General features: G+C 35.4%; 2 protein-coding genes across 3 annotated transcripts in view; one reads left to right on the forward strand and one right to left on the reverse strand.

Moving 5' to 3' along the window:
• The window catches only part of LOC140049997 (medium-chain acyl-CoA ligase ACSF2, mitochondrial-like), a 46,672-nt gene extending 35,655 nt beyond the window's left edge, over positions 1-11,017 (forward strand). The window contains exon 20 of the mRNA XM_072094980.1: positions 10,966-11,017. Coding sequence (XP_071951081.1) covers positions 10,966-10,977 — 12 coding nt within the window. The 3' untranslated portion in view covers positions 10,978-11,017. The remainder of the gene's footprint in view (positions 1-10,965) is intronic.
• LOC140049995 (bone morphogenetic protein 1 homolog) overlaps positions 1-24,807 on the reverse strand; it is a 42,770-nt gene that overhangs the window by 10,613 nt on the left and 7,350 nt on the right. The window contains exons 2-11 of one of the 2 annotated variants that reach the window (XM_072094974.1): positions 12,697-12,879; positions 9,246-9,360; positions 8,732-8,945; positions 8,069-8,255; positions 7,587-7,739; positions 6,636-6,839; positions 5,779-5,946; positions 5,017-5,220; positions 4,484-4,609; positions 4,115-4,237 (exon numbers count right to left, since the gene is read on the reverse strand). In XM_072094974.1, the coding sequence (XP_071951075.1) occupies positions 4,115-4,237; positions 4,484-4,609; positions 5,017-5,220; positions 5,779-5,946; positions 6,636-6,839; positions 7,587-7,739; positions 8,069-8,255; positions 8,732-8,945; positions 9,246-9,360; positions 12,697-12,879 (1,677 nt within the window). The remainder of the gene's footprint in view (positions 1-4,114; positions 4,238-4,483; positions 4,610-5,016; positions 5,221-5,778; positions 5,947-6,635; positions 6,840-7,586; positions 7,740-8,068; positions 8,256-8,731; positions 8,946-9,245; positions 9,361-12,696; positions 12,880-24,807) is intronic. The other variant, XM_072094975.1, reaches the window with a different exon arrangement.

Consider the following 24,807-nt stretch of genomic DNA (forward strand, 5'->3'; position numbering starts at 1 on the left):
AGGCCAAAAGAATCTTTGCTTTATCCTATCTAATGTCTTTTTCCTACCTAAATGACCTGCCAAAGGAATATCATGTGAGACTTTCAATACACTATTACGGCAAGGGTATGGAACTACTAATTGCTCTATTGGTTCTGTCTGGTGTTTAGTGAAAACCTGCCTAAATAAAATTCCATCCTTACAGACTATCTTTATAGTGTCATCATCCTTCTGTACTAACATCTGTTCTCGAAGTGAAATTAAAGTTCTATCCTTAACCTGATAATCCTTAATTTTATCTCTGCCAATATCTAAAATGTCTAATTCACTATCTTGGCTAGATTGAGCTTCCTTTGTTTTTGCAAACTCTTTCCTAACTTTTCGTTTCTCACTTCTGGTTTTATGAACTTTTTCCTTGGGAGGGTTGTTACTGAGTAGTTGGCCATCTAAATGTCCAAATTCTTCTTGAAAATTAACCACATCATCTAACTGATGTGAAATAACCCCAGAAGCTTTTTCCGACTTTAATTCGTTTTCCTCTCTTAGTTTTTCTTTTCTAGCATGATCTCTAGTGGCAACAAAACTATGCCTATCATGATTCTTATCCCTCTTCCCTAATAAGTCTCCAAATTTAGGAAAGTCCCTACCAAGAATTACATCTCTTGGTAAATCGCTGCAAACGCCAACCAACAAATTATGGTCTTCGTTATTAATCTTAATATTGACGAATGCAGTAGGATAGGCTTGGACATGGTCATGGACGCACCTGCATGTAATTTTAGCTTGCTCCGCGCGATTAATTTTCTTAGCCGCTACTAAATCAGAATGAACAAGTGTCATATCACATCCAGAGTCTATCAAAATTTCACAATCACATCCTTCAACTAGGCCTCTACAAATGTAAGGTGTACATGGTTTTGAAACAGTATCTGTCTTTGTCGACAAAAAGCCATCCTTACTTCGACAAAATCGTTCTATGTGGCCTACTTTTTTGCACCGTCTACAAACGAGAGGTTGTCTAGCGTCAGATTGTGATTTATGAAAGTTATCAGGGGGATTATTATTACCCTTACTGTCAACTTCAGGAGTGCCTTTCACTGTTTTCTCCTGGTTGTTTCTATTTTCGTGTTTTCTATTTTGAAACTTTTTCTCAAAATCGATACCTTTTCTAGCTTGAAAATAATTATCTGCTAATTCTGCAGCATTTAATCCAGAATCTGGTTTATGTTCTTTAACCCAAATTTGTACCCCTGTGGGCATAATATCTATTAATTGCTCTAAAATAACAATTTCAGCTAAATCATCTTTGCTTTTATCAGCAGGCCTAGCCCACTTAGTAAATAAATCTTTTAACCTAACATACATTTCTCTATAACTTTCTTCACTTTTCTTTTTAATTGACCTAAACCTTTGCCTATATGTCTCTTCAGTTATGTCATACCTTTGTAATATTGCTTTCTTCACTATGTCGTACTGGTTACTTTCTGTCACTGGTAGTGATGCATAGGCCGCTCTTGCTTTGCCTGTCAAATGAGGTATTAGTTTTACTACCCAGTGTTCTTTTCGCCACTCATAGGTGTTAGCAATTCGTTCAAACGTAGTGAGATAATTTTCAATATCATCACTATCAGAAAGTTTTGCAATCTGAACTTCTTTCAATCTCATCATGTCTTTTAATCGTTTCTCCTCACTGTCCTTTTGCTTATCCATTAACGCCATTACTAACGCTTGCTGTTTCTCCATATCTTCCCTACGTAAACGTTCTTGTCTTTCCATATCTTCTTTGCGTAAACGTTCTTGTTTTTCCATATCTTCTTTGCGTAAACGTTCTTGTTGTTCCATCATCTGCTGCATCATAAGATTCTGTTGTTGCATTTGCTGCTGCATTTGCTGCTGCATTTGCTGCTGCATTTGCTGCTGCATTTGCTGCTGCATCAACAACAAAACATCTTTTGAAGATGAGTCAGCCCCTGTAGGGTTATGTCCACTGGTTGGTCCAGACTCTTCTGCCTGTTGTTCAGGTTGTATTGACTGAACCGATTCTACCTCAGAATCAGATTCATCGCCGCCGCTGTATTCTCTACCGGATCTTGTTGTTGATTGTTTATCAGCCATATTTTAAATCTGGATTAGGGTCTTGTTACTAGTTAATCGTAGTTACCGAGACGTTCACAAGTCTACTGTTCCAAATAAAATAATCTACTGTTCTTTAAACAATGTTTGTGTACTTACGATTAAACAAAACGTAGCACCACGGCTTCCGTAAAATATCACAGTATCGTAAGTACCGCTTCCTCAAAATATCAATAAAGTACACTTGATCCTAAAACAGCCACCAATCTATGGCAAAATACAGTAGATCAAACTGCTACCACAAAATATCACAACAGTAGATAAATACACAGTTAAGTCGAACAGTAGATCGAAATAACCGCTGCCACCAAATTAGGCTGAACACCGCTGCCACCAAATTATGTCACGAACTCCTCTCACGTATGTTTCCGAGCGGTTGAAAATACTTTAGGAACTCCCTTGTGACATAAAAGTATACACACAAAATCCACAAAGTTGTAAAATAACTCAAAAACAAAGCTTTAATTTCAATCAACTTCAACTTTCAACAATCCAGTAAGCACTTTAAACAACAGCTTCACAATGACTTTACAATATAACATCCAACCTCTATTCCAACCTCTGATCCAACAACCTTACAATAGTTTACAACCCTTTATATACAAGATGCTCCTATCCTTCTAGATCATTCTTTATACTTCTCATTATTACATGATTACAGTTTCTATTAATAGCACTTCTGGAATGTTCTTGATTGTTCTTATTAATTATACATGGTTTATTAAATCAAAACATCTTATTCTAGAATGTTCATGTAAATACTATGTTACTCTATATGTTAGGGAATGGTAATTTATTACAATAGAAAAGCATTTCGAAGCCATTGTTCCGGAAACAAAGATAAAGAATATCGGTAAACTTCCTACTGTAAAAAGTGATATCCAATTGCAGCAGATACGAGGAGAAAGGAGCGAATATCCCAGGCCTACCAGTACTACTGGCACTATATCAAGAGATGAACTGTTGATTAACACCTCAGCTGCGAAGCAAAGGAGGCCTAGCAATGCTCCATCTTCAGAAAATGAACTTAGTTTAATTGAAAGGAACAAAAACTACTTACAGCAGTTTGAAGCTAAACATTCATATTCCACTAATGATGTCATGACAATGGAAGCAGATAAATGTACTTTTAACGGTGAAAAAGAAAACAAAACATTAAAACTGCTTTACGGAAGATTGCCATCAACACCCGAGATTAGCTCCTATGTGAACACTAAGCGCAGAGTGGTTACCGGGAGTAGATCGAAAGAGGTAGATATTACTACAAGTGGAATGCAATTAAGTTACATTAATGCTTTTCTTGATATTTTAATGAAACAAGTTTACATCGAGGACATTACAAATGACGATAATTTAAACAAAGTACCGGCTATTGTCATAAACTCAATTCACGATCAGATTTCGGGTAACGAATTGACCTCTATAGGAAACTTATGCAGACAACTTGGCATGACACCAGACGTGTTTCAGCAACTTATCGTGTTGAAGAGAAAGTTTGAAAAATCTGGAGCGAGAGATACTTTTGATACGAGCTTAGCGAATGATTCGACCGTGAACACCTTACTGCAGTCTTTAAATGAAGATAATAGCCAAGATATGGCTTTGAGAATTGCAATTGCTACTGTCCACGCTAGCCTGAATCCACATGTTGGCAGAAGTACTCAGAAGTTGTGTACGGAAGTTTAAGCAAAGAAAACCGTCAAAACTAATTCATCAATGTATTGCAATATAACTCCGATGCAACATGACGTAGATAAAAGACAAAACAATTGAAAATAAGGACGCCCTGTGACAGGACTTTTCTTGTATATTCGACAATCAGTATTTACAATTTGATAAATTATTCAAAGATGTGGTTTTTTTTTCAAAGAATGGGCTACGTGTTGTTGTTTTTTGCTAGCTAAGGTTCCGCGCAAAATCTACCTAACAGTGACGTTGTCCATTAATGGAGTTTTAAGTTACCCTGTCAACAAAAAGGAGTTTAGGATTTCAAACTACATACCAATACATTGTATTCCATCAGGTGCCTTATAAAATCCTTCTGGACAGTCACAGTAGTAAGACCCTTCGGTATTGACACACAGGTACGGACATCCATGATCATCGTGGCTACACTCGTCCACATCTGAGAAAATGGCAATAACAACTAATTGGTCAGATGTCTATTACTAATTTAATTTTATAACTCAACTCCCTGACGCAAGACTACAACATTACAGTAGCAACAACAACTGAAGTAATTTTCTTAAGTTTGAAGACAGCATTTTTACTGCTATAAATTCTGTTTGGATTGATTGGATTTGTATTTTTGTATGTCTATGTCTATCTTTTTCTTTGCCATTATAATGTGTTTTTTAAAATGAAATAGTACCTGTACAGTTAACGCTACTGTTGTCTGTAAACCGATATCCCCATCGACAGCCGCATGCGTAGCTACCGTACAAGTTCATACACGCATGATGACAACCGCCATTGTTAATTCTACATTCATTCATATCTGAAAAATAAAATGCAAAATGAACGATACGAACGTTAAGCCATATCTACACTATCAAACTTCGTGTGACAGAAAAATATAATGTGCCCATATATGGAAATGATGATGTCATATCACTACCATATTTGGGCACATTACCACCATATTTTGGGCACTTTTTTGTAAAATAGTTCTGTCAATACTACCGAACTAGTTTGACAAAGTGTGATGTGCCCAAATGGTAGTGATAAGACGTCATCGTGTCCATATATAGGCACATCAGATTTTGTTGTCACACAAAGTTTGATATTGTAGACACATAGCTTTAAAAAAGAATGATTGCCTTCGCAAAATGGATTTAATGATCTACCTTGCAAAGTTATTTTTTACCAGAACATTCAACAAGGTGGACTACTTGACTATCTTACCTCGAGCTTCGTACTGAGCGTAGAAAATAGAAGGGACGCCGTTGTCTACGTGGTTATCCGAGTGCATCTCAAGGCGTAAGTTATTTCCTGAGGAAACCACCCCAACGTTGTTTTGTGATCGACAAAGCTTGGTTATAAGAGGAGATGTGTTGGTTTCTCCATCAAATATTAGTAGATAGTCGCTTCTACAACCTGTTTCACTTTCTTCAATCAGGGAGGAAAAATAAATAGAATTAGGTCTGTAATAATATAATACAGTCAACTTTTACAGAACCAAAACTATTAACTTTATTTCGCGGATCTGATATTTCCAGATTGTGCACTAATAGTGTTCCCAAACATCAATTGGTGATTTCTTTCAAGAATTGTTACTTCCACAACAAGAATGAAGTTAATATGTTATTATTTTAATTTTATTAATTTTGACAAAGAAATAAACGACATCAAACAACTGTATTTTTTCAAGAAGCCATTATTATTGCTTAAAGAGATTTTATCGTTTTATTATAATAAATGTAAGATGAGAAACAAAATACTATAAACTACAACAATTATTATGCTTGGGTTATTTTGAAAACTGGCTTAAGCAAAATCATTGACTTAAAAGCGATGATTTGTTTTTGCAAAGATTGATACCAGTATGTAGTCATTTTATGAACTTCAAATAATGACCGAATAAGATTATTTAGATGATGTTAGGTGAAAATGATATCTATAATCTAATACTAGTCTACGGCACACTGAATACCGTAAGTCCCATACCTATTACATCAAACCTACCAGGAACCAACAGTTCAATTATCCTCAGATTAACAAAAAATCCTTCTAGAATGGAAATTTGCCAGACGATTTTAGAATTCCTAGGAAAAGTAAGCGGGTAATGCGGCGTCTTTAGATCACCCTTGAATTCCGTGTATTTATACTGAAATGCTGTAAAATAACATTTTAAATATGATGAGTATATGTATTGTTCACAATGATCCGTTTTCGGTAAACAACAAACTAAATGAAACCACTCAGAAACTGAGTGAAGTACTTGGCAAAATATTGCCACAGAGGGCGCATGTTGATATGTCGGCCCATTTCAAAGAATAGAAAGAATACACATTTTTCTTTTTTTGTTATTTGAGAAGTTATTAATAAACCGACTTTCTTGAATTTCAATAGGCATGTTCTGTAAGTATATATCTATTTACACTATTTTTAAAATTCAGAATGAAAACTTGAAAATCATACAAAGCAAGTAGGCCTACTATATTCTATTTTTCTAATTCATTAATGTTTTAAGACGATTTTTCTTTAAAAAAATTATATCTGACACCAGTACTGTACATGTAAAGCTCTTTGTCTACAGTATCAAACTTTATGTGACAAAAAATGTGATGTGCCCATATATGGACGATTACGTCATATCAATATTGTACGTGTAAGGCTGACAATAGCCAATTCTGTACTGAAAATACTTAAGCAATGTTCTAAGCGGCGCCCCGTAAAAGAGAATTGTATTATAATTATGTTTATTAAAGGGTAACTCCGGGTTAAACATTTCCTTGTGGTTATTAGTAGGCCTACTAAATTGTAAACATTTTGCATTTTAATAATAATAAAAGTACACTCACAAACACTATTGAAATTGGCGTGAAATCTAAATGCAGAAGTCTGGTTTACTACGTGCAGTTTAATCCACAGTTTTCCAGAGTGAGTCTTGATGGAAGCTGGAAGCACGTAGCCACAATATCGGCCAATCAAAGGAGCAAGTTTACCAAAACCATCTCGAACCTCTATGTAGCTGTCATTGGAACACGACCCGTCTGCATTTATACCTACACGATGATAGATGATTTATAAAATTATTATTAATATGGCCGCCTTATTTTATTATAGTGCATTACTTTTTTTTATTTGATTTGATTCGAATTTATTATGAAAATCATCTTTTTCCAGGATAGCCCAAAAATGTATTAGCTTATTTCCATTGAGATCCCTTTTCGCCAGGACATTTTTTGTCGATATTCAAATAATTCGTTTTGGAGTGCCAATTGTGACATATTTATGTTTTAGAAGTCGAGCTGCCACAACCCGACAGACTAGCGAATTTGTTTACTGATATAGGTTGCTTTATTTTGTATAAATCTGGAAAGTTATGCCGTGCACAAACAAAAGACTTCAACCCTATTGGTTTTATTTATTATCCGTTTGTGTATATCACTAGGCTGTTAGTTGGTACTACATCGACCCCTTATTGAAATACGTGCAATGTGGTAAACTGCGTTCTATCCGTTTAAATAATATGTCCAATTTCAATATTTGTTGTTGTTCCTCCACTTTATTTATTTAAAGTCACTGTTTTGATGTAATTTTTTTTTTTATTTATTTTATAAATGTTGTTGAGGTTTGCATGGCAAGTAAACACTAGTAAAGACAGGTTTGCGGTACACCATGTGTTTTCAAAAGAAAATAAAGCATGAGAATGCATCGTCACCAGAAAATGGTTGTGGCAGAGCAAACAAAAGGTCGATACATTTTGAAACAAACCACAGATTTACGACTTATTCATATTATGCACTTACCTGGAATGTAAATGTCAGTAAACTCTAGCATTAATGCTAGGTTTTGCTTTACTCCAGCTACAGCCCATTCGCAATTCGCGTCAGTTCGGAACGGGCGTGGGTAATTCGGTGAATGTATTTCTCCATCCATCGCAAAAATGGTGCCACCACATTCTACAAAGAGCAATTTAATCCAGAATAACTCAATTAAAATATGATTTCTATACAGAAAGTTTAAAATCAAGAAAACATATCTTACTTGTTTCCATGCAATGTTAATAGATCTTGTTAGATACACTGTAACATCGAGAATACAATTAATAGACAAAAATACAATACTAAATTGTTACTGATATAAAACGTGTGATTTTCTGGACAATTTGTATATTTGTCTAGTACGGATAATCCATTTGCCCTTTCCTCATAATCAAATTGAAAATGAACTCCGATTAAGCACAACTTGTTTTATCATGCAAAAGGCAAATGTATTTCACTTGCCTCACCTCCGACCTTCGTACATCGGTACATGATGTTTAATTGAAGAATATCCCCTTTGCTCAGTCGTTCTCGTTGACCTATGACCTCATGTTCGTCATTAGGGGTAATTGTCTTTTGTCCATTGATAGTAAAGTAATAAGCTCCGTAATGCATTATAGATCCATAATCATAACCCTGATCAAATGAATTTATCTAAAGCAAAGAAAAAATCTGGTATTAGGAAAAAATAAATAAATAAGGGCAGAGGGCGTGCTAATTAATATTTCTGCCTATATTGAAGATACAGAGAACTCGAGATTTTCAATCAGCTTTTCATCATTACTGTATATCGATTTGTGTAAACATATAAACAATATTGCCAACTTTTGCTTTGTTTTTTGTTTGTTTTTATTTGTTGGGGGTGGGGTGATATACTGTAGTCGAATTTAGCAACCATACATACATAGTTTCTCATACATATACAGATACTTGTTTGTGATTTTTTCGATAAATATCATTATGATCTCACACGAAGACTGTTCAGAACATGATTATCTGAACCAGAAACAAAACACCAAACTAACATGAAGTTAACGCGCGCGTACAAAAGCTGTGTTATTACATCACTGTTTGAAAGCGCGCGCGCATCGACATTTTGTGACTCTCCGTGACGTCACGTATTCACATACCTGGAAAACCGACTGCTTATGAAACTGCGTTGTATCGTGTAATAGCATATTATCAGTGTTTATTGTCACGTGTTCATCTCTGTCTGGTCGACTTTGTTCGTGCCAGAATCCAACAAGATGGCCGATTTCGTGAAGAATTGTACCGATTGTGTCGCATCCTGTTCCTATAGAAACGATCTGTTTTCCACCAGTCCTGCCAACGCTGGAACAACATCTATAATGAGAAATATAATATTTAGTTCATAAAATCAATCAGTTCCTTTTTTAATTTGTAGGCGTTTCATACTTCTCTTAAAATGTGTCGCAGTCCTACTTACAGTACTGTATACACTATTGCACCTGAATGGGTAATATCTGGAAGCTACCGTACACTATAAAACTAGTTTGACAACAAACGATGTGGTGTGCCCAAATATGGTACTGATATGAAATTATTATGTACATATATGGCAACATCACGTTTTTTTTTTGTCACAAAGTTTGATAGGGTAGACAGAGCTTTAAATAAACTCACCCTTCACCAACAGAGAAAAATGCGTAGTCCGTTTGATTTGTTCTTGGTACAAAACGTAAACATGTGTGGGTCTCGTATGTTGATATAGCTTGCCGAATCAAAGTTTCTGTTTTGTCTAGAGATAATAATGAAAAAAATGTGATCGGTAAGTGATTTAGATGTAGATTTAGGTGTTTAATGAAGATATGCATTTTAGGACATTATTTATGTTGCCGTTCAGACACAACATGTTTTTTTAAGTTGTGATTGTATTAATTCTGTCCCATCATTTTTAGTCGCGTGGACGCGACTCTATAGTTCACTATGTCGGTCTGTCGGTCTGTCTGTCGGTCCGGTATCACTATGCGTTTTAGCACGCGACTTATGGCTGTTGTTGTTTTTCTATAACCGTGTTTCCAAACCAGTTGGTTCTCTACACCTACATGATTAGTAACGTGTAGAGAGCCCCCTATGTTGGTTATAAGTTGGTTACCATCACTTCAGGAGCTCATTTGCTAACTGGGATATATACAGTATATTAGTATAACGGTTTATCTGGATCTCTGTATAGTATTCAAATAATTTTCAAACATTTGAAGGGATATATACAACATAGGAGAACCATAACATGATCCACTAGAGCCCATGTTATCTTGTTTTGTATATAGCGTCACAACACACTGAATATTCATATTCTCTACTAAATATTCATCTTCCTCCTCATGAATAATAATTAGGTGAGAGATGGAGATCAAACACTATACCCATTATTAATTGTGTATTTAAATAACGTGAGAGAAAAATAAGGGCATGACATAATGTAATTGTAGCTCGCTGTCAAAAAGGTCTAGACACCATTTTTGTTTTAATGGTTCTCTGGAGTACCTAACGACACCGCAGATAGAAATCATATACCGCAATTTATCACCATACATTATTGCCTTATGCTCACAAGGCATTGTGTGGAATAATTTATATTACGTTTTAAATAGAGAATTTATATAACGAAACTAAAAATAAAATATTTTAGTTTTGAATGATTTTACCTGGTCGTAAACTAAAAATGTTAACTTGGTGACGTCACATTTCCCAAAATAATTAATGTCACATAACAAAAGACTTAAATTTGTTTGCGTGTGAAAAACAAAGCTGGCGCGCCCATTTAATATCATCATAAACAATGGTCCTGTATAATACTTAACAATACTTATTGCGGGGATCGAGGTTCTGTTGACGTTATAAAATGGCCAGTTGAAGTTAAAAAGTTTTTTTTCTGTCTTTCGTCAAATTTATACAAATTTCAAAGAGCGCGTAGTGCGCTTCTACGTGCCAAATTTTCTTCCAAATCTTATATTTTTTTGCTCAATTCGTTATCTTGTGAAATTGTTCAAGTTTATTTTGGCAACGTCATCATACCAAAAAATTATAACATGGTGTGGTTCCAGTAATTTCATCACCAATCAGCACCATAAGCTGGCATATGCATCAGGTAATAGGATGACATACATCAACATTTTCAGATTGTATGTTAACATACGTGCATGTTTAAAAAATATTAATGTCAATAAAATTATAAAAATGATCACCTATAATTCGTCAAAGTGACGAATTAAATTCTAGATTTTCTTGTTGTTATTAAACAGTTTAATTGAGTTTACTTTTTTGATATCCTTTTTGGTAAAACGACAATACAGTAACATGACATTTTTACACTAGTTTTTTTGTATTCTGTTAATTTCAGCTTGTGTCTTGAAATTGTAGACTCAATTATAGTGGTTCATGTTTACATCCTTATACTCTTTCTTCTATGGGAACGAACCAACCAAAGGTACGTTTAGAATTCTACTCCTTAAATCATTTTTTTTTAATATATAAAAAAGGTTTATGACGCCGCTTGTCTCGGTAAAACTAAAACCGCTATATTTTGATGTAAGACTATGTTTCTAAAAGGTAAGTTTATGAACTATTTAGTAATTCAATGACCCTTTGTGGGATAAACATTACGAACATTGATACGTAATAAATTTTGTTTAAATATTGACTCGTAAATCTGTATATAACAGTAAATCCAGAGGGTTCATTTTCTTTCAGTTCATATCAAAATTCATGAAAAAAAATATTTTCTAATTGGTTTAAATCTAAAAATATAATAATAGGCATAATTATGTTTTTTCCCTTTCAGATTAAACGTAATATAAATTGAACATGACATGATGGTATAAATGAACCCATGTTGTCGATAGCATTTTCTTTTTGGCTATCATGAGAAGATCTGATATAGTATGCGAGGACACATGATTTCAATCTTGGAACATGTTAGTATCGGTAAGAACGGAATTTACGTTATTACAAATTGTTATGACAGAATTAGATCTCACCTCTAATCTATAGGCCTAGTATACAAAAGAATTATTTTTCCTTACAAAAAAACTCCGCTCATAACTACCGTCTACATGCATCTCAATACTTCAGAAAAATGTTTTCATACGGTCTCTCTTTTTTCAGACGGGCTTTGGGGTTGTGCGCATGCCCAGTCCGAGTTTCTAAATACCCATTTTTTTTATCCGTAGTCGACTATAAGCTACCGCATGTTAACTTTTTCCTAATGCGATCCGTTCTCTTGAATATAACTGCCTAAAGAAGTGCGGGGCAAAAACACATTACTGGTAAAACAGTACAATTATTAGCCTTACTAGAAAAACGTGTGGCTACAATTATTGGTCACGGCATGATAAACAAACGTAGCCCTATTTAGGCCTACTTAATTAATTAAAAACAAGTGTACAGTCCACGTTTAAAACACATTTCCCACTCAAGGAAGCAAAACAAGGACGTAAACGCAACGCAAGCGAGTTGACCAATGACTAATGATTAATTCATCGCTTTTGATTGGTCAATCCCTTACGTCATTGTGTTGCGTCTCTAGTGGGAACCACGCATTATTAATAGCCTCTCTACTTTTGTTTTAATTTGAGACTGTTTCTTCAAGTTAAGTAGGCCCTACTTTGTTTTATATTGAACTTAAAAATATAGCCTATAAGGCCCTATAACAATAACTTTACATCTCATGAAATATAAACGAAACCAAAATAGACTACGGTACTAACATCAAACGTGTATTAATACTTGTGACAGTTTACACGTTTTGATGGGAGATATTCAGGCGCGGCCTATTTTATATAGTTGATTATATTATTATAAATTTAGCCACTGATAAAAGCAGGAAGATCTACTTCGAATTGTATATTATTATATTATTTCTAAGATGACCTATTGAATTATAAACATGTAATTTCCGAAAAAAATGAAGAAAAGGTGTGACCTTCTTTGGGACTTCAATCAACCGGGTCTGATACTTTTGAATGGACACTCGTTACGTTTCATGGTCAATTAAATGTCAACTAACACCTCTGGTTAAAGACTAAAAATAATCAAACTTCCAAAACAGGAAAATAAACATGATTGTTCTTACTATCAAACATTTGGCTAATGAGGTATGGGATTTCAGCGTTAGGCCAGTATCTGTGTTTAAATGATGTGACTGCTCTGCGCTGACGGCTAGTTCCGAGAAACTTGTCCAAACCTCTCCTCTGTCTTGAAGATTCACCTTCTTGCTGAGGACTAGGATTTGGTATGATGTCTCCTTGGAACATATCTAAAATAACAAAGAAATAACGATGCGATGCTATTAAATGTACATTGAAAAAAAATCACACGCCTAATTGTTTTTTTTAAATCAATAAATATCCCAGACGGTGTATGCCATTTCCCGTAGGTAAGCGATGTAGAAATCATGAATTATTCATTATCTGTATCCATGATGAACATCATTTTCTATCTGCTGAATTTAATCCTAAAACAAGAAATATTTCTTACAAAAAACCCTGCTCGCTTATTGAAAAATATTTTTTATTTCAACTGTTTTTGAATGTGTCATTTTATTGTCACATAATAGTTAATTTACCTGAAAAAAATGTAATTTAAAGCAACAAATACGGACAATGGTTTTTGGGTTTCTTTTCTTTTTTTATATGTGAATAAATATTATTTTTTTGTTACAGAAGTGAATACTCAATTTCTGTCACTTTAGTTAATTTTATTGGGGGTCACTTCATCACCCTAGATATTTCAATTGTGAAGTATCCTATTACAAACACAAACTTTAATGGACTGTTTCGATAATAATTCAATGAATATCTGACAGTGAATATACCAGAAATGCTTAGGGATTTGTAATTTTAGCATGACATGTCCTAATAGACTCTTTCCCAGACGTTTTTTTGGGTCTACTGTAGCAGCTGGAATCAATAAATCATAGTGGAGTTTCCATTTTCACAAAACTGTCTGTCCTTAGAACTATAACTGCTGCTTGCTTTAGCTTCTGATTGAGTAGTCCTAATGGGACGTAGCGGGCTAGAGCAGCAGCGTGAAAAACTAATAACGGCTCTCCCACTGCGAAGGAAAAACTAAATTTGTTGATTTCGAAGTACCTTTTCTGCATATGCGAAACTAGTGACAGAGATACCATGTATTATTTCATACACATAGACTTATATCTCACTGACTGGTCAGTTAAAATGTAACTAAAGACAACTACTTATGACATCGGGGTCAACATTAACATTGTAAAACTGGCTAAAATAAAACAATGTAACAAAATATACTCCAAGTGAAATTGCTACAAAATGAAAATATATGCAATACACTATGTTAGTATCTCAGTGACTTGCGATAGTCAGTTAAGGTGTAGCTAATGACAGCTGCATAATCGGGTGAACATTATCCCATTTCTGTAGACACCCGTCCTACATTATAAAACTTGCTGAAATAACACAATGTAACAAAATATACTCCGAATGAGATTGTTGCAATATTGGGATTTGTGTAGGGTTGCTGACAACTGTTGGCTAACAAACTCTTGTACTATTCAGCTGCAATCTCCTAGGTAGCCAAATGAACAGAAAACATACGCCATCTGGGTGATGTGAACTTACTGCATGGAATATCATTCCGGGGTCGTGTCTTGGCGTTCCATTGCAAATTAAAACAAATCCAGCTCGCACTTTGACTTGACGTAATAATATCAGTTACATTCATGTAAGAGCAGATTGAAAGATATATAGATAGATAGAATATCTCGAATGTTGACGGAAAGGTGGGAGGCCTTTTTTAAATTAAAAAAAATATAGGTATATAGGTTATTACAAATTGAATCATATTTAATATATTTAATTAATTTCATACTTTATTTATGAACCTATTACGTATTCGTACAATTCGTACACTCTCCTTCATGAAAATCACATATCATATGTGTAGGCCTAGTATGAAACGCCAATAGACTCGGGTGTTGTATGGAACGCAACGTGAAAATAATTAAAGACTTAGGCCTACATGCTTCAGCTGGCGTATAGACATAATTCACTACTTTGCTCCACATATGACATACAGGCAATTCAAGTTAATTAATACACCATCAATTGTCAAACGAGTTGCTAGTTTAGCCGAAGTATGACCTCAAGAAAATAAATTTAGGACAGATCAGGCTTGGGGCGAAAGCATAGCATTGAACTATGGAGCGCCATATTAAACCATACTGTGTACAATACACTGTTGGTTGCATTGACTTTCGTGTCATGTCACAATCACTTCAATGAAAGTATTTAAATAAATGAAATAAGCATTTATATAACATTAACAACATTATTATTTAAACCTATCTAATCGATGTTGGAAAAATGTTATCTGGTTTTACAATAGGTATAACAATGATTTCTTTTTGTAACAACCAAAAACGTTCTGTAAGTTCACTTGTATTTTTTTTTGGTTGTTACAAAAAGATATCTCTGTTTTATCCAATCGATGTTACAAGCAAACTGTCAAAACAAACAAAAACTCCTGTAATCAAATTTAAATATACAAGTAATGACATTTATATGCTGTTTGTTTATTGATATTACTATTCAATTTAATTAATATTTGTGTTTTCTTAAAAAGCATTACAGTGACTTTCTTAAATTTATTGTCAAATGTCTTGGAGAGTTAGAAAACATTTGTAAAGTTCACAAGGTTACATACTAATTCAATTTACTTAACCAATGCATGTTTAACCTTACATCCAGTACCAAACGTACTTGGAAATAGTAGCTTAATTAGGTATACCACAGAATATAGAATTACTTAAAAAAATTTAAATTGTCGAGAGATCATTAAAAGATAGAATATACAAAGCCAGTCCTCTCAATTTGGTTACGTGAATATTTTGTAATGTAAATCACCCGCGTAAAGTCGATAGAATGAATAATTCGTCACGAAAAGCATGGCCTACATCTGTTGTTTCATACGTTGTTATATAATTGGTTCGAACCGCGAACATCGCAATGTTTCCACCATTTGGCTGAGACTTGCTCCAAGTCTGTAGTTATTTCGAGGCTTTTCGATATTTTGTCTGAGTTTACAAGCTTAAGTAGTATACGTATGAAACGCCATATGTGCCAAAATAGTTATCTTTGTAATAATATTAAGTCAAAACTCCGTCTAGAGCCCAGACTACCATTTGGCTTACGCACAGAGGAAATGACCAATATGGTCCGAACATCTAATCGGCATTTTCAAATGACAAGGTCAAAACATGTAACAAAAATAGACCATCACGGTCAAAACCATTATTCTCCTCCAACTCATTACTTGAGTAAATCAAACAGAGTTGTCATTTTTGTCGGAATTCTTTTTCATAGCAGCGTCTACCTCGGGCTAAAACGGAACTGCCGATGGGGCATAAACTCGGTTTTAAGCATATCTGCAAAAGCATCGGCTCTAAATAAAAGGAATGGTATTAAGTGTCTAAACATGTACTTATAATAATATGATGTGATCTAGATAAAAATCACAACTTGTCTAATTTAATCATTTTGGAAAATTGTGTACGACGGGAGTCCGAAATTGGAGACAAATTCGAGACATTTGTTGTGAAAACACCCAAATTTAATACATTTACAACCAAATTTTACACTTAACTGTACCGCCGAGCAATCAATAATTATTACTTTTTTTTTATAATCCTCCTATCATTATTTCATAAGAATTATCACTTCAATTTCTCATCATTCACCACAAACGATTATCATTAATCACCACAATCATATCATCATTAATCAATTATTATCGTTTATCACTAAAATCGATTGTTATCGTTGATCATCAACACAATCGATTATCATCATTTATTTCCAGAATCGACCATCATGCAATCATTTTTTCACCTCCACAATCGATTATCGTCTTACATCAACACAATCGATGGTCGTCTTACATCAACACAATCGATTATCGTCTTACATCAACACAATCGATTAATGTTATTATACTCATCATAATCGTCTATTATCATTCATCACAATCGATCATCATTATACGCATAATTATACCATCAACATATTCATGTTCATTATCATTACAATATGGCATGGCCATGATGACTAAACCAGGACTGTTTAAAGCACCTTTTGCTGGTCCCAACATTGACCAAGGGGATTTTCTCGTCAACTGCCCACCTTAACCAGAAGAGAGGCGTGAGCCAATACGTCTGAGACAGATACTAGATGCAGGGACTGCCATAAGAGTCAGCAGTGCTGATTTCAAAATGCCTAATGGGACCCCAGCTCCATATACAGCACCCGCGGTATTCCCAGCAGATGGTCTACCATTCAAGCTCTAGTTTAACTGGACCCAACGTTGCTTAACTTCGGTGATCGGACGAGAACCGGTCTTTCAACGTAGTAGGACAACAATGATAATATTGAACCACTAAAAAGATGTGTATTCATTTAAACCCGCGGTAGCATGACATAGCACGTAAATGAAGACCCGCTACTCTGATCTATAATAATAACGTGATTAAACATATAATGGAGTTCTTGATTAAAGCTCAAAAGCTAAAAGTGCCGGGCCGTTTGATGTCAGTTTAGACAAAATATAGAAAATCACGTACTGTTTGCTTATAGCCGAACTCTAATTTCTTCATGAATAGGTCTAACTATTAAACAATGAATACCAAGGGACAGAAAAATGATCGGTAATTCAGATGGAATAGCTCAGTTGGTAACATTAGAAACCCGTATTACCTGTTACCCTCTTTCGATTTGGGTGTTAAAATAAATAAATAAAATAAATTGTTGTTTATTTTAGAACTATTATGATGTAAGTGTGCTAAACGCGATTACTTTAAGGCAGTGTCCCTTTAATAGGAGTGTCCCACCCCTCAATAGCGGTTTCCCGTAGTGTTGAAACATATATTGCCCTTGATTCGTTTCATGGGAAGTGTCCCCTTATTAGGGATAACCCCTGAATAGGGGTGTCCCAAAGGAGTGAATCTGTAGTAGTACAGTAGACGTGTCATCACTGTGGACGGACGACCCCCGCCCCCCCCCCCCCACACACCTCCAATGATTGTGGACGATTGCCCCCGCCCCACGATTGTGGAAATTGCTGCTGTACTACAGCTGTACTAACTATGTCTTATGTCTGATGTACTTTTTATTAACCATGTGCAGCATGTTCATACAGGAGGACGATACGAACGGAGAAATGGATGAACATACAGTTTTCTTACTATGAAACATAATAAATTTGTTTTCATCCTAAAACATGTATGCCTACACTGTAAACGATTTGGCCAAATAACGATATACCCCTTAGAACAAAATAGGAAAAGCTATGCTTGTGTAGTGTTATTCCTCCATCGGTGACTCATAGGTAATAAAGGTCGAACAAAGTATACGACTTATTCGAAACATTTTCTGAATTGTCGACATCATAACATTACATCATCGTTTTCCCCGGTCTTTAACAAGGTTGGCCTACCCGTTGATGTTAGCTGGCCAAAACGTGGAGGAATTGGCTTCCACTGCGATAGTAATGGCTTGAAAATATACTAGGAGTGGTACCTGGTGTGAAGCTTGGTCAATTCAAACCAAACTAATGAATTTAGTATGTGGTTACATGCTGGTTCAGACGAGTTAGTGTGTGTTTGCGAATTAGAATAAAACATAATATTTAGGCGTAAACAGTAGAACATGTGACATGTATGCAGTCATAGTCTGAAGTATAAAATAATAATAATAATAATAATATTAAAGTCTAGAACAAGACAACAGCCTAAAACCCAAAAGGTTTGGTGCTTCAGTTTGCCATCAACTTGGTTAAAAATTATTTTTATTTAAGCAATGTAGTTTTGTCACGTACGTCGTCGATGCAACATGGAAAACTGAAATGTGCATTAAAAAAAAAAATTACAAACAAAAATGTCGATGAGCATAACCTACCATGTGTTAAACGTTTTAACTTTTAGTATTAAAACTAATTAATTGGTAATGTTTGCTCTGTTATACCGTGTATCATAATTATGAACTATTTTTTAGAATTAAAAACTAATCGTTCTCAGACAACAAGGTATGTTGGAATGAAAAGTCGCCCGCGGTTGATGAGTGGTCTGACTACCGTAGTAGGTAGGACGGCGGATTTAAATTACTGTTTTATATTTTCGGTGATTTCTTTTGTATATCCCCCAAATATTCATTTACTTTCAAAACAAAAATTGGTACGGTATTGACAGCTCTTGTAACCCCTAAAAATTATAGCGACGAAAGTGATTATTATAGTGTAATAGTTTCTATAGCTAACACACTTCGCTCACTTTGTTGGAATTTGAGGTGTTCCATCAAATTGGTGTGAACAGGTGACTCATAATTTGTATTTAAAGGGACACATCCACTTGGTACCTATTCCATTCCCAAAAAAAGTGTAGCCTTGATGACCTAGGTGAGACTGAGAGTACCGTAATTTTTATGCCCATAGTTACTGCAGTAACTGCAGTAGAATAGTTTTAACATGATTCCTTTAAAACGCAATAAATATCATCGTTTGCTTGTTGGCAGAAAGAGAGCAAATATTTAAACTAAATGTTGTTATTGCAATGACATCATTCACATATTTTTTAGATTACTCTGTATTTTTTAAATGAGTGTCGTAAAAAAAATAAGGCAATGCGAAATTACTGCATCAACAAAATATGTGTTTGTAAGGTCTAGACCTTCGTTTGCAGTCAAGCGTGTCCAAATTACTAATTTATTTAGTTAGAAAAACAACCTGTTCTCACAAGGCGTAGATGCTTACCAAATGTTCTTAAAATTAAACAATATAAATAGCGGCAATGTTAGTAATTTCTCAATTACAAACCACCTTGTTTTCGAGAATGAGTTTTCTGTATTTTTAATTACCTATAGTTCGTAAATTGTACCCATTAAATACGACGTTTATTGGTGTTTATGGAATGACATTAGGCCTAATGGAAAAATAAACCTGTTTCAGGTCACTACGCCATGAATATTAAGTTCTGATTTTGAAAAGGACACATTATAATTATGTATGATAATTCGAACAGTTTTGGATATAATAGCTTTGTTTCTCGGATTAGTGTATTCCGTTTTTTTTTAAGTACTGTCTATTATACATATGAAACGCCATGTGTGCCAAAATATGTATATTTTAAACAATTGTTACGCAATTAGCGTACGTAAAATTACAAACTGTTTAATTAAACATCATTAATTACTGCAGAATTAAGAATTACAGTTTGATCGATTTTTCGTTTCTCGGAACGAAGGACGGCGTCTTTCGTTCAGTGAATTGTGTGAATGCCAACAGGATATTTGACCGATATTTTGGTTTTTAAGCTCTGCACAATCTGATACGTTAAATGTTCGAGTTTTCAAGTGACAACAGTCGCTTTAAATCCTAGTAGGCAATAAAAAAAACAAGAGAAACAGTTTGAGGATGATATTTGAACTCTGCAAAGATCTCTACTCTTTCAACCCCTATCATAATATTGTTAGTCGTCGCATGCTAAGCGGTCAACATACAATTGACCTTAGTTAAGTGGAATTATGTACAGATTTAATACTGTACCTGTCTTCAACTGTATGGAGTTACATATTTAGTGTGGACCTTCAGCCTCAATCAAAATGAGCAGTACAACAAAGCTCAGTTCTTTGGATTTTGTCAATAAATGTCTCCTAAAAAAATTGACGAGCTACTGTACCTTGAAAACGATTACTGTGCTGTGCAATTGACTTTACGATTACACAGTGAAATGCGACAGTAATTTTTTGTATCAAGAATCAAAACGTGTTTTTACTGTGCAAGACCTAGTGTAGGTTCTAGGCTGTATTTCAACTTGATAATTGGTAGAAAGGTAAACATTTTGGCACACATGGCGTTTCATATGCATATGCAAAAATTAAAAAAAACTGAATGATGGGTTCAGTTTTGGGAATATTCAGCATCTAAAGCTTGGTTCACACTAAGACGCAACGCAAGGACGTAAACGCAACGCAAGCGTTTTGACCAATGACAATCGATAGTAGTTCGAATAATCCATCGCTTGTGATTGGTCAACTCACTTACGTTGCGCATACGTTGCGTCCTAGTGGGAAACAAGCTTTACAGATCATATTTAAAAAAAAAAAACAATATATATTAACAAGGCACATTGAACTAATATTAGTCGTGGCGGCTTAGCATTTATTTATATTTAAGAAGTGCACACTTTTGATGCACTTTAGCTGTTAACTTTTCATAACAAACTTAAAGTTCACAGTGGTGGAAGTCGGTTAAATTTGTAAACTCTCCCGCAAAACACACTTTTGAGATATCAAATGCAATGATGAGAAACAAATGTTATTATTGTTTATGTTAAACATTGTGGAAAGAACATTTATTTTGGGTCAATAGGTAATAATTTGTCATAATAATCGTATGTATCAGTAAAATAGCATGTTTTGCTATCTGCTAGTAATTCGAATTACCTACATTTCTGACACATAAAATGTATTGTTTTACACAAGCCACATCCAAGATCTGTATCATTGTCTCAGGAAATTCATTTCCAGACAACAATCTTCCACAAATTGGTGGTCAGACGATAAAATCACAAAAAGATCTAAATATTTGGGTGATTTTTAACCACAGAAGCATATTGCACTAGCTGATAAACTCGACGTATATATAATTAAATGAATGCGGTTGATCCATAACTACAATTGTTTACAATGATTTTAGTAGATTCGATCAGCAAGATCCGATATTTTCTTTATGATCGAATGATGTTACTCCTCACGGCGATTCGAGGGAAGTTTCTAGCGCGCGCTTCATAAGTTGGTGTCGATACCCTACTGTGAATGAGCAAATTTAGGTCATGGGCTATAGCATGCAGTACTAGTAGGGATATGGCAAAATAAGTACAGTATGTTTAAAGGGCATGAATCAGTGGTGGCGCTAGCGGGGGGGGGGAGGGGCTAGGGAGCTTAGCCCCCCCCCCCCCCGTCCTCCCCCGTCGGGGAATGCGAGTACTTTTCGTCGGGGAATATAATATACAGTAAAAATCATTCGCGTTCACTTCGTAGCTTCAGCGCCTAGAAAACCGCGACGTTCCATTTTTTTAGTACGTCGGGCGGAGAGCTATTACACTTTTCTTGCATGCATTATTGCCGGCGATCTAATAAACAATAGGTACGCACTTGTCTAGCGGTGTCCCTTTGTACGAATCGTTTAACATTGGGCCCGGACCATTGCGGTTTACGCGTGATATCATGTTCCATCCAGGGACCAGAATGTGTACTGTTAGTTTTTTTTATTTACGATTAACCCTGTACCGTGGGGTACCTAAAATAGACGTTTCACTGTAGGCTCGCCTACATCACTAAACAAACATTTTTCCACATCTTATTATAGCTAAGTTATTACATTTCCAATGTCCTGTATGTCATGAACTACTCATCATACATCGAAATTTCAGATTCACATCTGGGAAATAAACTGATTTTCCCCGAAGGAAAATGGTCTACGCTTGCGGACGCATTCCCCTCCAAATAAAAGGTAAAAAGGGTCACTTTTTTAGGCCTGTAGGCCTGAATTTTGTTAAGTTATAAGTGTAGTTTATGAAGACCTGCAGCTCTAGTTTTCAAAATTTGTCTTAGCTCAATCGTCCCCAATTATAGAGCTGGTCATGGATACTTATACATTTCGTTTCATATTTCGATGTACAATACAGTTAGTGCATTGTCCGGGAACATAGAGCTCTCTTTTTTTTCATTTTTTTCTCCATATCCATGGTAGGGCTGGTTCTGGAGACGTACCGGTATATATTTTGTTTTATGCTTCGAAGTATAATATGTTAAATTTCCGGGACTTAGCAACTCTATTTTTCAAAATGTTCTAAGCTCCAACCCAAAACCATGGTGGGCTGGTCCTGTAGACCTATAATTTCGTTTCATAATTCAATGTTTTGCAGGGACCTAGCAGCTCTATTTTTCAAAACTTTCTTAGCTCCACCCAACCATCCATGGCGGGCTGGTCCTGTGGACTTATAATATTGTTTCATTTATCAATATGGGCAATTTCAAGTGCAATTTCCAGGTACCTAGCAGTTCTATTTTTCACAATTTTCTTAGCAGCTCAACCTCCTGGTCCTGGAGATGTATATATTTTGTTTCTTTTTTTTTCAAAATACTATAATCCAATTTCCAGGGGACCTAACAACTCTACTTGTTTAAAATGTTCTTAGCTCTATCTCAACCTCGGTGGGCTGGGTCTCTGGTAGACTTGTAATTTCTTTTCATATATATCAATGTATAATTGCAATTTCCGGGGACCTAGCAGCTCTATTTTTCAAAATGTTCTTACAGATCAGCCCATGGGTGTTAGTCTCGTGCACTTACAATTTTCGCACCCCACCAGACAGCAACCTGCCTACGCCTCTGCGAATATAACGATGTACATCTTGGCCCGTGGGAAGTTTTACGTTCGCAGGCATATTGAACTTCATTTTTAAAATTGAAAGAATGGATTTACACAGTCATCGCATCGGATATCGTGCTATGTGTTTTATCGCACAGTATTTTATCTGTATACCATACAGAATGGAAAAAGTTGGCTACCCTAAATCTGATTAAAACAGCCTCAAATTACGCTATAACGCGTTGCCACCGGGGGCCCTTGGCGGCCCCCCTGGCCCCCAGCCTAGCGATGCTCGCTTCGCTCGTATAGCCCCGTCGGGGAATTTAGCCCCCGCGTCGGAAAGATCCTGGCGCCACCGCTGGCATGAATGTCAAAAAAATAAGATAATTCCAGGTATAGGCCTACCTAAATATTTCTTTGAGTACTATGAAATTGGGTTGGTTGGTGGCTTTCAGAATAAGTTTTACGTCCATGCTATGGACAGTATCGCGGCTCTCATTCTCTGTGTCTGACAGTGTTTGCAAACCAAACTGTCTGTGGTTACGAAAGAATTAAACGATATCTCTTACTATCTACTTCTATTCAGGCCTACTATCACAGCGGACTCGTTTGTTGGCCGGGTCGAGGCTAGAAGGAGAGACAGGCAGGAAGTGTAAGTGACCGGCGGCGAAAACATTTTGAACTTAGGAGTGCCCTAGCGCGAAAACCGCCTACTACTACCCATATTACAATTATTTCATTGGCATGTCACAATCAACAAAACACAGCTATGGAACCCTTCCGTTTCTCATCCTGGTATCTCTTTGGATGGACGATCAGTTGATGGGCTGACTAATGACGTCACTGCTTACACTTGATTTGACTCGTGCCCCCGGCTGTACGGGTCCGATGGAACTGTTGGAATTTTACTACAAATTCCATTCCTAACAGCTGCTGTTACTTGTTTGTCGTCATAGCATCAGTTTATTCCGATTCGAGACTTGAGCGACTGAAGAAAACCCCATACACCCAATTAAATTAGTTGTAAAAGCCAATATAGAAAAGAAAAACAAGATTCTTATTCGGACTGGGGAATATGTTTATTCCAGTGCGTAATTGAATTTACACTGCAGTATAAAGGTCAGACAATTATTGACCGTTGTTTGACCAGTCCCACTTAATATACTGTAGATTGAAAAGGTCAGTCCTAACCAATGACATTCCTAATAATTATATAATTTAAACAAAATTAATTTAATATATTAACTATTGTTTTAAAGTATGTTTTTTGACGATTAATTTCAGTCGATGTTATTTTGAGAGAATGTTCCAATCTGAAAACAGAAGGGTTTACCGTGGATCTACAAGTAGATCGTTTGTAAAATTGTCTATAGAGCCGATTGACTTATCTCATTGAATTATAGAATCGACCTGTTAAGCCTTAATGTATTATACCATAATCATCACGATGTAGTCTGAAAATATCATTGTGCTTTGTAGCTGATGACTTACACACGTCAATTAATCTATTCTATATTTGGTCCATGACCTGGTAGTCCGATTTTTACCGTTGCGTATCAACTTCAAATCAAACAATAATCGGTTTTAACCGTTCATCAGTTGACGGTAATATCAGACAAGAAAAATTAAAGGACGGTATGTATGCTACGAACGGAGTAGACTTGCCCCAAGTATTTGTCTTTTATATGTTATGTTAGTCCACAAGTCGAAGTTTCGATTTTTGTCTGAAAGCTCAAGTAGTATACGCATGAAACGCCACATGTGCAAAAATATTATATTTTTACTAATA

Source organism: Antedon mediterranea, chromosome 5 (assembly GCF_964355755.1).
Source record: "Antedon mediterranea chromosome 5, ecAntMedi1.1, whole genome shotgun sequence".
Taxonomy (NCBI): Eukaryota; Metazoa; Echinodermata; class Crinoidea; order Comatulida; family Antedonidae; genus Antedon; species Antedon mediterranea.